General features: G+C 40.4%; 1 protein-coding gene across 1 annotated transcript in view; it reads left to right on the forward strand.

The window, feature by feature from the left end:
- The window catches only part of bcas3 (BCAS3 microtubule associated cell migration factor), a 359279-nt gene that overhangs the window by 89834 nt on the left and 253999 nt on the right, over positions 1–15446 (forward strand). Inside the window, exon 16 of the mRNA XM_053321422.1 lies at positions 6197–6347. Coding sequence (XP_053177397.1) covers positions 6197–6347 — 151 coding nt within the window. The remainder of the gene's footprint in view (positions 1–6196; positions 6348–15446) is intronic.

Consider the following 15446-nt stretch of genomic DNA (forward strand, 5'->3'; position numbering starts at 1 on the left):
TGTACTGTGTGATTTAAAGCTTTTCCATCCTGATCATTTTGTGGAATACTTTGACGAGCTGGCACAAAGTGTTTATTACATTCTACAACTACTGACATCCACACTCAGACAGAGAGGGGTTTTTTGTTTTTTATCTTTTTTGTCAGGAAAAAGTAGTATTGGCACAAAATATCAACTTCAATTCAAAAATATCTTCAAAAGCACAAAGCCTAGACAAAACCATAAAAGTATTCCCCTAATGGGACATCGCAGCTTTTTTTCCCCCCCCTCTTCTTCCACAGTCCTCCTTCTCTTTCACTACCCCTCCGTCTCACAGCTGCAATATCATCCTCAGGTCCAACGTCTCTTGTAATTCCCAGAGCATCACTCAACATGTCACCTGCCAAACCTGCTGCCTCCTAACACTCCCCCAAATCCAGTTCCCCCTCCAGTCCACCCGTGCATCCTTTCCCTCTCTCTCTTTCTCTCTCTCTCTCTCTCTCTCTCTCTCTCTCTCTCTCTCTCTCTCTCTCTCTCTCTCTCTCTCTCTCTCTCTCTCTCTCTCTCTCTGGCAGAACAATTCAAATAAGACACAGCGTTTTGTGTGGACAGTCTTCAGAGCTTGTCCTTTTTTCGCACGTCGGCTCCTCATTGGAAGCCGGGCTGCTTGCATTGGATGCAAATGAGGTATTAAAAGAGGGGAGAGAGAAACATGAGATAGCGTGACACGGGGCGACTGAGGAGAGAGGAAAAGCGCGAAGGATAGAGAGAGGAGCTTTAACACGAGAAGAGAATGCAAATGCTGTTGAGACAAGGGGAGGGAACGGACGGACAGATGGATGGAGGAGAGCTGGATGGATGGTTGATAGGTTGATGGTTGGATTAAGGGAGAAAGGGAGACGGGGGTCAGGTGACAGTGACTTTTTTGGCAGGGTCAGAGTATTTCTCTGGACGGACGACGGCGACTGGAGCTGGATTTGCATTGATGGATCTTCTTTCCATGTGGATGTCATGTATCAGTGCTTGGGCACATCACGCCCCGGTCATTAATCAAATCATGGCCTCCGTCTAGAGCTATCTGTCTGCCAGACGCTTCTCATCTGTCTGCCGTCTCTCCCTCTCTCTCTCTCTCTCTTTCTCTCTCCTGCTCTCTCTCTCTCTCTCTCTCTCTCTCTCTTCATATTAGTGTCGGTCAGCTTTTTTCCTCTCTGGCTTCCTTTTCTGCAGACTTTGTTTCTCAAGTTCTTAGTTTAGTTTTATTTCGGTCACATGAACTCAAAACACTCATGTACAAGAAGACTAACAAAGCAAATCATAATATTTACCCGCTCGGTGTGCCTCATCTACTAACAAGCCAAAAGAAGGAAAAATAAAAACATAAAAAATAAAAGCATAAATAAATATATAAATAAAGCAGTTTGACCAAAAAGGTGTAGGCTAAAGCATATACAAACCCAAACATCCACAACAATTGGCTATATACATAACTATATACAACTTATATTTCACCTTATACATTAACTTTGCAATTTTGAAGTCCACCAGATTTGGGAGCATGTGAATTTATAAATAAAATGTTGGTTGATTCGTAATAATCAGCTGTTTACAATTTTTATTGCTCTTTTTTGTAGTAGCAAAATTAGATTTGTAGTTGTTTTTATATGCATGTCTCCAAACCTCCACACAGTAGGTGGTGTATGGAACTATTAATTAGTGGGACAATATGTGTAGTGAATTTGGATGGAGGAAATCTTTTGTTTTGTGTTTTAGTCTTCACATTATTTACATGAGGTTTCCAGCAGAGTCAGTGATCTATGACAACCCCCAAAAATGTGTTTTCATAATCCCAAGTTTGACTGTTAATAAATAATGTCTCAGCTGTAGTAGAACATGTGCAACAAGTCTGAGAAGTTACATTTCTACAGGTCATTTGGGAGATCATTTTGAAACAAGCTCCAACATTAGTAATACTAAGAGAAGTAGTTTCAAGCAGTGTAAGTAGCTGAAGCACTAATAGTAATATTGTGAGAAATACATGATCACATCATTAATCAAACTAAATTTAATAGGTGATCACTAATGTCTTCATTTTATTATCAATCTGACTCAGTTCTAAGTTTGCACAATGCAAAAAAAAATAAAATATATATATACACATGCCTCCTGTTTTTTTAACAAATGTCAGCCTTTGTGAAATTGTGCACACGTGTACAGGCCTGACTCCCAATGTTACTATACATACAGTGATGTTAGACACGCCCTTAATTAGGAGTTTGCATATGTGTGCTCCACCACCCCGTCTATGAAAACACCAGCAAACACATACAATTAATCAGAATTGTATCGGCAACGTCTTTTTAACAGCACATAAACAGCTGTCATTCAAACGGCTGCTCTGTGATTCACTAAACATACATGTATCTGGATATACTCTAGCTATTCTGTATTAATAGCAGTAGTAGTAGCTTTATTGTCATTATATTGAGGATCAGACATCAGTATAATAACATTTAGATAGCACTCCCTGAGGCATAAGAACATTTAAGACAATTAAAAACCATTAAAGACATAAATAAAACAATGATAATCATCAGGGCAATAAAGCAATATGCAATATAAAAAAGGTGAAAACTGCAACAGTAGGCCACTCTGACCCATCATATACACAAAAAGATTCAAACATAATACATCAAAATAATAACAACTGAACTCATAACAGTCAAAAAGCTTTTAATGCACTAATGTCTCAATTATATTAAACTGAGGTGTGTAGACTGTAGGAAAATAAAATATACTCAGTAAAATGAATATATCATATTGAACTCTGGTATGACAGCTTGAACCTTATCAGATGAAATAATACATTTTTCTTCTGTATTTTATTTAGCTGTGTTGTGTAGTTATTGTGACTTATTTATCAGTACATCACTGTCTGTTCACGCTGTATTTCTAATCTATGAACTGAGGATTTGTAGAACTGACATAATAAAAAAAAAATTGACAAGATGAAAACATAGATAACACAACTTTTAACTCAAGATTGTGACAATATTTTCAAGATAATTAACTTTGCATTACAACTATGATCATGATACATTTCCTCTTGATCACAGTCCTCCTCTACTCTACACACACACACACACTTACTCATACACACACACACGCTCTCTTGCTGTCTGTCTCTCAGCCATCCAAGCTGTTTTTTCACGTATCATCTTCTGCTGGTGCGTGATCTCTAACACGCTCCATGCTAACTTGTCTTCACTGTCTGGTAGGGGGGGGTGACAGTTTGGGACCTCTTGGCTTTGAGTGACAGGAGAGTATGATGCTTTGGTCAACAGTGATCATCAGCTGTCTGCCGCACAGCCGGGCCACACCTGTTCTACAATCATTTTTTCGGGTGAGGGTGGGAGGGGGGGTGACTATGAATAATGCGACGGAGCAAAAGTGAAATGTCCGTTTTGGGTGAGGATGCTAAATTCATCAACACCCCCCCCCCCCACCCCACCCCTCCTCCGATCTTCACCCTCCCCTCCCCTCTTACTTGAAGCACCATTATGGCTTTTCAGGCTGCTTCCTGTACAGATTTTTTTTTCATGATCCGCCCCCCCACATCCCACCCCACCGTACCCTACCCCACCCCTCTCCGTCCCTCAACACAAAAGGTGGCTGCCCAGACTCTGGGGGTGTAGCACTTTTGAAATGTGAAGGGCTTTCAGGAGCTGGTTAGGTATAGACCTCTGTTAGTCTGACCAGGATAGGAACAGAGGCAAATGAAGGACAGGTTTGTGTAATGGTCTCCTCCCCCCACCCCCAACCCCCCCTCCGAAGGTCATGCGGCATTGTTGGCCAGCGGAGGTCTAAAAGACAGCCCATTGGACGACCACAAAGCAGAGCTTTGGCAGGACTAATGAAACTCAGAGCTACACGTTAATGATCTAAAAGACTGGACCAAAACACTCAGCAGTCCCTTTCCGCTTGCATTCAGCTTCCCCTCAATCGCTCCTTCCAAATAATGACAAGGCACTCTCCTCCTCTACCTTTATTGTAACCTTTGATGTCTGCCTTGTTTTCTTTGTCTCCGTGTCCTCCCTCCCTCCTTTTCATTCCTTTATGTTACGCGGCTGTCACTCATCTATTAAGGCAACAAATGGAACATGGAAAACATTCAGAGAGCGTATTGTGGTGCACCCACAGGTTTGCTCTTTATTTCTTTTCAAAGCACTTGAACTTGGAATTTTTCTTGGGCTGCCCATTGAATTGTTGTTGTTGCAGGCATTGTCACAGGATTACAAACATATTTGTTTTATAATCCGCATTTATAATTCCCTATAGTCTAATGTTTCTATGTAACTGTTTACATGTAACACTGTGTGTGCTCTCATTGTATTGAAGAGTTGCCTTAAGTTGACTTTACCTCTACTGGGATGTATCCATACACAGAGTTTGGGTTTTATTAGTGTAGGTTTAAAGATGACCTTCTACACTCAGTACAGTGACAGGAACTGAATTAAGTTTAACCAGCTTAAAGAAATGAATGTAATGGTGCATCATTGCAGATCATAAAGTGTGGCTTCAACACACAAGAAAATCAGATTCCGATGTGAATGTGAACACTGGTCATGCAGGTGGTGACAATTGAAATTAGAGCATGAAATATTGTTGTCTAAAAGAAATAAATCCTCTGTTATGTAGAAACTGGACTTAAAAATGATAGAATGTGAATATTTGAACTGTCTGCAGTCCTCTTACGTGCTAAGAAGAAGACATGGTGGTGTTAAAATGATTAATAAACCTCACAATTAATTGTTGGAGGCATGTATGAGCCAACATTTTCAACACATTACCTTTTTTTTAATTGACTGTGGAGTGAATTATTCATCTTGAAGGTTTGAGCTCATTCCCTGGAAAGAAATGGCTTTTCACTATTCTGATTCAAATGATGGAATCTGATGTTATACGAAATGATTAGTTGCAGCCCAAATTCCTCAATAATAAATAGGAGTGGGTGGTATGGGGGGGGGGGGGGGGGTCGTCATGGTATATACAATTTCATACTTCAATTTTAATATACAGTTCATTATAATAAAGTAGACTTTCTTAAAAATCTCTTCAGACTATTAAAAAACATCCAGCAAATTCAGCATCTGGCAATCAAGGTATATTTATATCAAATATCATATATCACATTGATGCAGAACTGCTCATTGATTTGAAAAAAAGAAAAAAAAAAAAGTCATAATACAAGCAAAGTTATTAAGCCACGACAATTTAATTGGAAAGATCCCAGTATGTAAATTGATTTGCCTACTGAGAATTCTGTGGCCTGCTTTTTCCCGTCAGAGATTAACTCTGACTGATGTGCAAACAGGAAAGTGTTGACATGTGTTGTCCAGTGAGGTGGAAGCTAACTGTCTCTGTTAAGTCCAACAGAGAGCGGACTAGCAGCGTCTCTCCCTCATGTAGCTGGTTAAGGTCATTAGGCCTTTAAGAAGCCCTTTGACATCACCTGATGATGTTTGGCTGGAGCTGCATGGGATATGTGAGATGTGTTTCTTTGGATCATCTGTGTGTGTGTAGTGTGTGTGTGTGTGCGCGCCAGTGTGTAGGGCCTGTTGATTGGCCTTGATTAACAGACTGCCAGGAACTAGAAGCAGAGCTAGAGCCTTTGTAACGTAGCATCTTGAGCTGGTTATTTCCAATCATTCCACAGGAGGCCTTGAACCCAGAGCAGCGTGTGTGTGTGTGTATGTATGTGTGTGTTTGTATGTATGCGAGAGCGGTTGGGAGAAGAGAAAAAAAACAACAAACTAACACCATACTGAAACATGACTTTTATTTTTCTTGGATTGAAAGGTGTTTGAGTTCTTAAACAAACTCTTCTGGTGGTCTGTGTGGTCGGCAATTTGAAGTGAAAGATAGATTCGTTTTTTTTTTATTCGATTCCAAGTGAGCGATGCTGAGAATTAGCATCCGTAAAGACAGCTGAACTGAAAAAGGAACCGCTGAGCAGTGAAAAATAAATTATGTATAAAAGGTTGTACCAGCATTCATAATGTGATTCTCAGTATTTTGTGACCATTACCTGGGAAAGCTCTTGACATACTGTATTCCTCTGTTTTGTTCCACTCCAAATCCATGAAAAAGAAGATTTCCATCCAGCACTATTGAAAAAAAAAAGACTTTTAATAATGTAGCGTCTCTGTGTTTTTTTCAGTCAAGCTGAGCAGCCAGGATTCATACAACAACTTCACCAATAACAACATGGGAAACCCACGGCTGTCCCCTCTGCCCAGCCTCACTGTGGTGCTCCCCCTGGCTCAGATCAAACAGCCCATGACCCTGGGCACCATCACCAAGCGCAGCGGGTAGGTAACACACACACACACACACACACACACAGTCACACCAGACTTCTCCACAGGATCTCCAGTTATAGAGCACATGTGTTACACAGCTATGATATAGAATAATCCCACCACAGAATCAATTACTACTACAATGAATCATAACAATTGTTCTATAAGCAGCATTCCTTTAGTCAGTCATCACTCATTAACATTCATTTCAATTACCTATATTTATAAGCAGTATACAGTATCAACACTTATTTAATAACTTATAAAACAATGACATAGTTGACATAGTATGTGGACATAGATATTTTAGATGCTTTGTCAACAGTTTCTCCCATAAAGCATCCCTAACAAGTGTGTAAACAGTTAATGAATGACTGATAAAACAGCTGTAATTATGCACTATATGTACTATGAAACACATGATCTAAACCTTATAGTGTATTATAAACATGTAACAGTTTATACTGTACATATGTACAGCTAATTCACTGTAAAACTGTTCATAAATATGATTCAAGTGATTCATACTAATTATGATACATTAGGATAAATCTCATGGCCTTCATAAGTAAGAAGATTATAATGCAAGGTGGAGTTTGCTCAGTTGTCCTACATAATTAGAATGATAATAATTAATTAAATAAATAAATAAAATACCTCATCCATTGTCTTTATTTCTATGATTCCAGCTGCTTTACATTGTCAGTCATTCATTATGTGTTTATATAGAGTTGCATATGCTTCACAAGAGGAAGTATAGCTGTTAATAAAAACACTTTAAATTTGTTAAAGTGTGTTATAAACCATTTATTCATTGTTTGCTGCTCACAAATGCTAAATAGACAGTTTAACTGAAAGGGTTAGTGTTCATCCTTATGTATGTTGTTTAAAGATAAAGTAGTAAGAAGATATATCAAATATACACAACACACTAAAATAAAAGTGAGGTGTTTTTTTTTTTAGAATGTCTGATCCTTCAGTCCAGCTGCGTTTGGACAAAAGCTTTTACTGCTAACAATAAACTGTGTACTTCCTCTCCAAGTTAACCTTCAATCATACTTCTTTTTCCATTTCTTACACAGTGTAAAAATACAGTATTTTGTCAGCAGTAGACTTGTGTGTTTGTCAAAGTGTACTCTCTCTCTCTCTCTCTCTCTCACACACACACACACACACACACACACACACATTCAGCTAATGCTCTTGCACTTCTTTTGTCTCAGGCCACTACTTTTTTTTTGCATAGGGTAATGAAGCACAACACACATGCGAAGTTGCTCCGCAGGCTGTTTGGAAAGCAGATAAAAGACATCATGCGTCACAAGACTATAAACACACGCCGTGAATAAGTTAGAGTTACATTCAACTCATATCAAATGCAGTGTAATCTTGCCAGCACTGAGTACTTAGAGCTTAGCTGTGAACTCTCATGTACCTCCATCCTCTCACTCACTCACTCTTTCTTTTTTTCTTTTTTTTTTCCACCTGGATCTTCGCCACGCATTGCAATTATGTCGTTTTAAGAGCATCGGCCTTTTGCTAAATGCATTTACATACAGTACAGGTGGCTCCACAAATACAGACAGATTTTAATATTTTTCATTTAAATGTAATTTTCATGTCCTGTTTGAATGGGAAATGCTATAATGATTCAAACAGACGCAGAGGGATTTATTTCCCCCGTGATATTTGATAAGTGAGCTTGAGGATGAAAATAGAGACCTGATCCTGTGGTCGACATAAACAACATGGGGCCATTTTTCTAAACCATTAGGATGACCTGCACAGTTCATTTGGTTTGTAAAATGTGTTGATGCTTATAGGCTGCAGTGGTTGTCCTGGTTTGGTATATTTAGTATGATGTGCTGGTACTCTGTGGTTTGCATTTAGTCTTGCAGTCATAACATTTAACGTTCTCAACATACAGTAAGTCTGATAGGTCTAAATTTAAAGGCTTTAAATATGTAAATATGCTCTCATTCAGCATTCAGTTTTACACTATCATTAATCATACTCAGTCAAAACATAGACTGTTTTTTTAATCTGGTTTTATAATTTATATCATTTCTCAGCTGGGGTGTTGCTATTTTATTTGCGCTGCGCATTTTTTGCTGTGGTTTTTATTTCTCCATTCTATACATACTAAGCTCGCATTGCTAAGTCATTCTCTATCCCCTTTACTTTTCTATCAATCTAAAGTCTAATCTCTCAATGTCATGTTTAGCCTATTTTTTCTGTCTATGGCAGTTCAGTGTGGTTTCATTATTTTGCCTTCATGTTTGGTGGTAAGCTATAATCAGTGCTTTGATTTATGCATTCATTTCTTTAGTTTGACTCATGCTTAGTGCTTACTTTTGCACCCTTGTAGATGTCCATTGACTCTCATGTATGTGTTTTTCAATACCTTTCAGGAGTATAAACCATTTGCCTTGATTAAAAATATTGTAAAATTGGCAGAATTTTGACTTTAACCAGGAACTATCAGATCAACATTTTAAAGGTGATTTTTGGTATGTGACACCTTTCTCTGTAAATAGGATTAGTTATATACAGTAGTAGATAACAGCCCCTTTTCTATTGCTGGTCAGTTTTGGTGGTGAAGCTTATCATTATAAATGCCCCATCACATTTTCTAACAGAAAGCAACAGAAAACATGTCAGTAGATATATGATGTTTAAGTTGTATTTGCTCTATAAGGCCTGCAGGACACACAGTGTTTAGAACCTACCGCTTACTATTGAGTCAATCACTTTGAACAGCAAATAATAATCTAGTTAGGTCAATCATTTTCAAGCTATTAAAATGTGTTAGAGTTTTTCCAGGGATAATGCTGGACTTGTCAACAAATCCCATGGCTAAGACCAGAGAGCAAAACCAACAATCTGTCCATTTTCTTTATTAATCTCATTTTTATTTATTTATGTATTTATTTTATTTATGAGACAATCTCAGTTTAGTTCAGTTCAGTTCAGAGCTGTATTGTCCCTCAAGGGGGAATTTGGTTTGCAGTAACATCACAAAAAACAAGTAACACAATCATAATAAATAAACAGTGACATAGAACATCATCACAGCAAATGACACAACCAAACTGATAAGAAACAATCACAATCAAAGTCAGAAGTAGAAGTATCAAAAGTATACAGAGTAAACTCTGTCCTCCATTAAAAGGTCACAGTCACAATCTGTCACAATACTTCTGACTTCTGCTTCCTGTCTGTTGCTCTCAGCCTTAAACTCATTGGCTCCTACTGACTTTTAAAAAAGGCTCTTACATATAGAGGTATTTGTACTATTTTGTTCACTCCTTCTGTAACAAGGACACTAGATGAAATGTTAGAAACCCCTCTGAGGAATATACAGTGACCCACTACAAAATACAGCCTACAAAATGAGCATGGAGGTAGGATTTTATTACAGTTAGTTCTGTATGACTGTATTAGTTTTAGCAAAGTCTACCTAATAAATTGCCCACTGAATTCAGTTTATTTTTTTTAACTAAATATTTTTCTAAAACTGCTGGTCATGTTAGTTTTTAGCAAGGAGGAAGTTTTGAGTGGTGTATTAATCCACATTTGTTCCTGTAGTGAGTAGCCCTTGCACATTAATAAACAGTGTGGCTCCTTTGTGTGTTTTTAATAGTTTTAACAACTATGAGGTTCTGCATCACACAATACCTGTTCATAGATGATTTAATCGTTGGTTTTGGTCTGTTCATGAGATTTGTTGACAGTAACATACCCTTACACCTGTTAGTGAAACACCTCAGAGTGTCTGTTTGGCTCTGTAGGACAATATAAAGCTCTGGTAGGCTGCTTCACCCATCCATCCAGTCCAGAGGAGGCATCAGTATTAATGCATCAGGACATGCAGCTGTGCAGCCTGAGCCTGCACACGGCTGCACCAATACAACAAATACACACACACACACACATGCACAGAGTGAGGCAGCAGGTTTGGCCCCTAGAGTGGGGGGTGATATCATATGCTTTCACGCTATACTTGTACAGGAGTACCCAGGCACCATCTGTCTGTCTGTGCAGCCAGCCCTCTTTCTCTCCCTCTCTTTTTTATGTGTGTGTGTGTGTGTGTGTGTGTGTGTGTGTGTGTGTGTGTGACGGAGAGAGAGAGAGAGAGAGAGAGAGGACTGTCCAGCAGCTGTATTTACACCTGTATGAGCAGATCCCTGTTGGCAGGGCGGCAGAGGAACACACCAGCTGCTTAACCTACATTCCCTACCAGGCTGCTTTTGTGTGCACTGTGCTGTGACACACACACACAAACACATGCACACGCACACACATACACACACACACACACCAAACACACGCTGATGAAGCTTTTACCCCCTTTGTCCGACCAGGCCTACAGCAGACTCTGGCAGGCCTACGGACCACCAATGTGCAAATACTGTTTCTCTTCCGATTGTCTCAACTTTTTTTTACATCAAACAAGCTCAACAAGTTCAAGCAGCCTCTTTATTTAAATGTTGGTGTTTTCCCCCCCTGTCTGAGCGGGGAGGTAGTGTCGGATGTGGCTCAGCATCCGCTTGATAACCCCCCCCACCCCCACCTCACCCCCCCCCCCCCCCCCCCCCCCAGGCGAGGCCAGGTCAGGGAGTCGAGGAGAGCTGGCCAAGCTTCTGCTAGTCCTCAAAGTCTCTGGGGAGTCCCGGACAAGGAGAGGAGTGTCGGCTCTGACCCGGCCTCTTGTTTCCTGTCAGCCAAATTTGGATGAGGGGTTGACCCAGATGAATAGGAAGAGAAAAAAAGACATTGGTCACAAAATCAAAAGATTCTCTCTTGGTGAAATGTCACAGTCAGAAGTTAATCTTTGTGAAAAAAAAAAAAAAAGATGAGCTCTCAGTAAAGTCCACTTGTTCCTGCAGTCACCAGAGGACTCTATGAGGTTAGATTTAACATGTCAGAATGGCTGTCAGTGTCAAATTGGAGGATTTGCAAGCAGACAAAGTATTGCACACTTATCCCATCTACACACAGTCTGCATTTAAGACGAAAATCCAAATGGAAAGATCGCCCCACACACTAAACAAAAACACCACCCTTGACCAAATCCAGTTGATGACATTTTCAAACAAATGCAGCAAGAGTGCAGCCGAGGTGACGGGAAAGACAACAGAGGGAGAATGAACGAGGCCCTGTGACCTGCCACAGATGTGCCCTCAGATTACTGTAATACTGTATGTAAGAGGCAGACCAGTGTTAGAGCCATTGTCTTACAGAGCCTTACTGAGACCAGAGCTAGAGAGGGGCATTAAGAATGCCAGCATCAAACACTAAACCATTTGCACAAATCACCTCCCTTCCCTCTGTTTTAATGGCCCAGGCGGAGCTGGTATTAGGGCCAACGGGTTAAGAGATGGGGTTGTCGCCCTCACAGGTCAATTATGCTCGCTCTTTTCGTCTTTCCTCTCTCTGTCTCTCCTCTCAATAACACACCCACTAAGTCTTACACCCCTTTCACTCCACTGACCCATGTTTAACTCGTGTTTCCCAACATGCCTCTGACCTGTGTGGGATTCCTTTCCACCAAACCTGCTGGATAGGTCAGCGTCAGCACGTCATGTAAAGGGTTGGTGTTTGGTCTGCTCTGTGGACAAACTGTGAACTGCTAGCTCAACATATGGACAGTTTTCCCAGCATGACCTCATTCTTTAGTTTTATTCTAAGCAGGATGTCATTAACATTTTGATTTGTATCGATAAAGCACAGTTAGTACACATTTTAGTACAAAAAAACATCTGCTGAAACTAGGAAATATTAAAAACATAAGCCTTATTTTTTCATTTGAAATGACTTGAAAACATTTCATTTCTACATTGGTTATTGGAGAAGAAAGCCCAACCCAAATAATGTGAGGGAGGGTTTAGATAGGCCACTCGTCTGTTATTGATGCTGACTAACGTGACATTTTAATGCACTTTAATCTGCACTGTGTCCATTGGTTTAACCTACACCTGCTTTATATATTCATTTTGGTGAAATCACAAGAGGTGTGGATCATTTTTTTGTAGATGTATCCACCATCAGACATTGATAGAGATTATTAGTTTACCATTCAGAGGTTTTGTCAGTGACCCATAGAGAGCGCAACATGCACAACATATGTTAGACAGTTAGTGGCTGGTCCCACCTTGACCTCATTTCACTGAGCAACTGTTCCAAACCTGACCTTAAGTTGGTTTGTCTGGCCGAGCTGCTCGACATGAGACCAAACTTTCCAACTGTCACTCGACCTTTGACCAGCTGATGTTAAAGGGATATTAGCTATGAAGATGTTTTCTTAACTTAACGTGTTTTATAGGGCAACAGATAGCAAAAAATGTCTTTCAAAACCTGGAATCTGAGATTGGGTGACAGCACATATTTCTATGTTTGAGTTAGCATATAACACTGATGAGACTATTTTCTGTTAGTATTTTGCTTGAATTATCATTTATATCCACAGCACAGTAAATTTGGGTAGGTGCCAAAACATTAATATACATGAAACACTTTTAAATAACTAGTATACAACTATTATTATGTTCTTTTTACTGTACATGATCACAGTGTGCTTTTCTAAAAAAGGATGAATGTGAAAAAACTGAGACAACTTCTAGACAAATGAAACAGTTAAGTGCTGTTTAAACTGTCCTCTTACTTTCTTTGCATCACTTCTATTTCCCATAACTCTGTTAGCCACCAACAATAACTTCCATCAACAATAAGTTGCATGAAACTAGGAAGGACTAATTCAAAGTGGCATCTTGTAAAAACCCCAAAGCCTACTTGGCTTTTGCTTCCCCCGTTGAGATCTCACCCCATCTGTCCATCACTCTCCCATTGGTGTCCATCCATTTACCCAGCTGGAGGCCCAGAGTGGAGCCTCGGCAGGTTCGATAGACTCAGCGGAGGGTAGATGGTAGAGGACCCCCCCCCCCCCCCCAACCACCACCACCTCTCTCTGCGAGCTCTTTGATAAGCGGCGAGTTTACCAGGGGCCTCCATTACACCAACCAGCGTGTTCATTTGTCAACTTTGCGCTCCAGGAGTAAGACATTCCAGGGCAAATTGTTGCTCTCTGTCTCCCGGTGGAACATTTCTCTACACATCCATTTACCAAGACTAATTGGAGACAGTGTGCTATCGTTGGGAGGGCCCGGGCGGATGCGGCGAAAGCGATAAAATAAAGAAGTGCTGCAGAGTGCTTTGTTTGGCCAGGGATTCTGTTTTTCATGACTGGGGGAGGTTGGCTGGCGGGGACAGAGTTCAGTCTCATCGGACCTTTATTGCTGTAAGGAAAAGGCTTATTTACTGTAAACTGTTTACGGAGCTCTGTCACTATCTCTGGACATGCAGAATAAACACAGGAACACACTCCCACTCCTAATGTCTTGTAAACACAAGAAACACGCACAGACTGACAGATAGACAGAAATACACCCCTGAAAAAGACACTACACTCTGGATGACTCTTGCACAAACACACACACACACACACACACACACACACACACACACATACATATACACAAACACACTGTGTACTTGTTAACATAATCACAGTGAACACACACATTTTGCCCACACCCTCACTTCCAAACAGGCAAAGCACGTTCACAAGACAGAAGACAATGCACGGCCAGAAATACATGCTTGCACTAAAAAAAGACATGCGAAAGCACAACGCATTGTCTCAACAGCGCCTGAGTGCTGTTAGTTTTATTGATGTCTCTAGCTGTTATACAAATTGGATAAACTCTTCATACGCTTTTCTCAATCTCAACAATCGGAGCTCTTTCCCATCATTTTTCTGTGTCGGATTTACACGGTTGGATTCAGACCTACATGTTCCTGCACATGTACCCCGATCCCTTTAAAGTTAAGAGGAGGGGGGGTGGGGGGTGGAGAGAAAATATGACAGATGTCTGAAGAAGAAGAAGAAAAAAAACAACAAAAAAACAGTCTGTGGACATGCTGCATCTGCCAAATATATGGTATCACACTTTACGGAGCAGCTTGAGCAGATGAATCATCAAGCCATCCCGCAGATTTTCGAATCCATCTTGGCGCACAGACATTCTGTTTCCTGCCTCGTATGTGTTGTGCACTTAAACAGACACGTCAAAAAGTATGTAATGTGAAAAGTGTGTTTGCTCAAGTGTGCTAGTTTAATAATGGTTTTTCCGTCTATCTCTGTATCCCCCCCCTCCCTCCACCCCTCTCACCCCTCTCACCCCCCTCATCCCCTCTCATGAAGACCCTACCTCTTTGGGGCGGGATGTTTTGCCATTAAAACTCCATGGTGAGTTTTGCCTCTCCCCTCCTTGGCTCCCTCAGCAGCATGCAACTGTATACTCCGCCACAGCAGAGCACACACACACACACACACACACACACACACGCCGCCTCCTTTACCTCTCATTTGTCTCCTGGTATATTTTCAACACATTCCGCAGAGTTTGTGCAGCCATTCCTCAGGAGGGAAAATTCCCAAAGAGGAGTGTTTCTTATTTTCTCATCTTTGTTTTAGCTTTTTTTTTTTTTTTTTCAGTTTTTCAAACCCTTCAGTTTTTTATGTGTATGTGTGTGTGTTTAAGTGAATGTTGACCTTTTGTTGGAGGATGACTCAATGTGTTGTGTTAAATCCACTGCAAGTACTTCAAGTGTAGACATTTTTGGGTTGGATTTAATATTTGTTTACATTTTCATTGATGAGTAAGATCCCTCATTGTCTTAAATGGACAGTTCTAAATGAAAATAAAAACTGCATGCCCTCGCTCTGTGTTAGGTGGTAGTCCAGGAGACATATTGTAAGGCTTCCAGAGTAATGCCGTTACCCTTCTTCTTCTCTGGTTGTGGTGTGGTTTCTTTGAGTCACCCACTAGAAAATGACATCTTTGTCTTCTGGTCTTTTTCTTTCATTCTGCTCGGACCCTCCATGATGTTCTTCCGAGAATGACGCTTTTGTGTGAAACACATGTTCAAAATTTCTTTTAGCTGGCTTTGGTTTGGTTTTCAGTCAGATGTGTGTTTGCACGCAGTGATTGTGCCATGTCATATTCTGGTCTTATTGTGAACATCGTCTTGTCTTTGGTGGTTATA

Source organism: Scomber japonicus, chromosome 6 (assembly GCF_027409825.1).
Source record: "Scomber japonicus isolate fScoJap1 chromosome 6, fScoJap1.pri, whole genome shotgun sequence".
In the NCBI taxonomy this organism is placed as follows: Eukaryota; Metazoa; Chordata; class Actinopteri; order Scombriformes; family Scombridae; genus Scomber; species Scomber japonicus.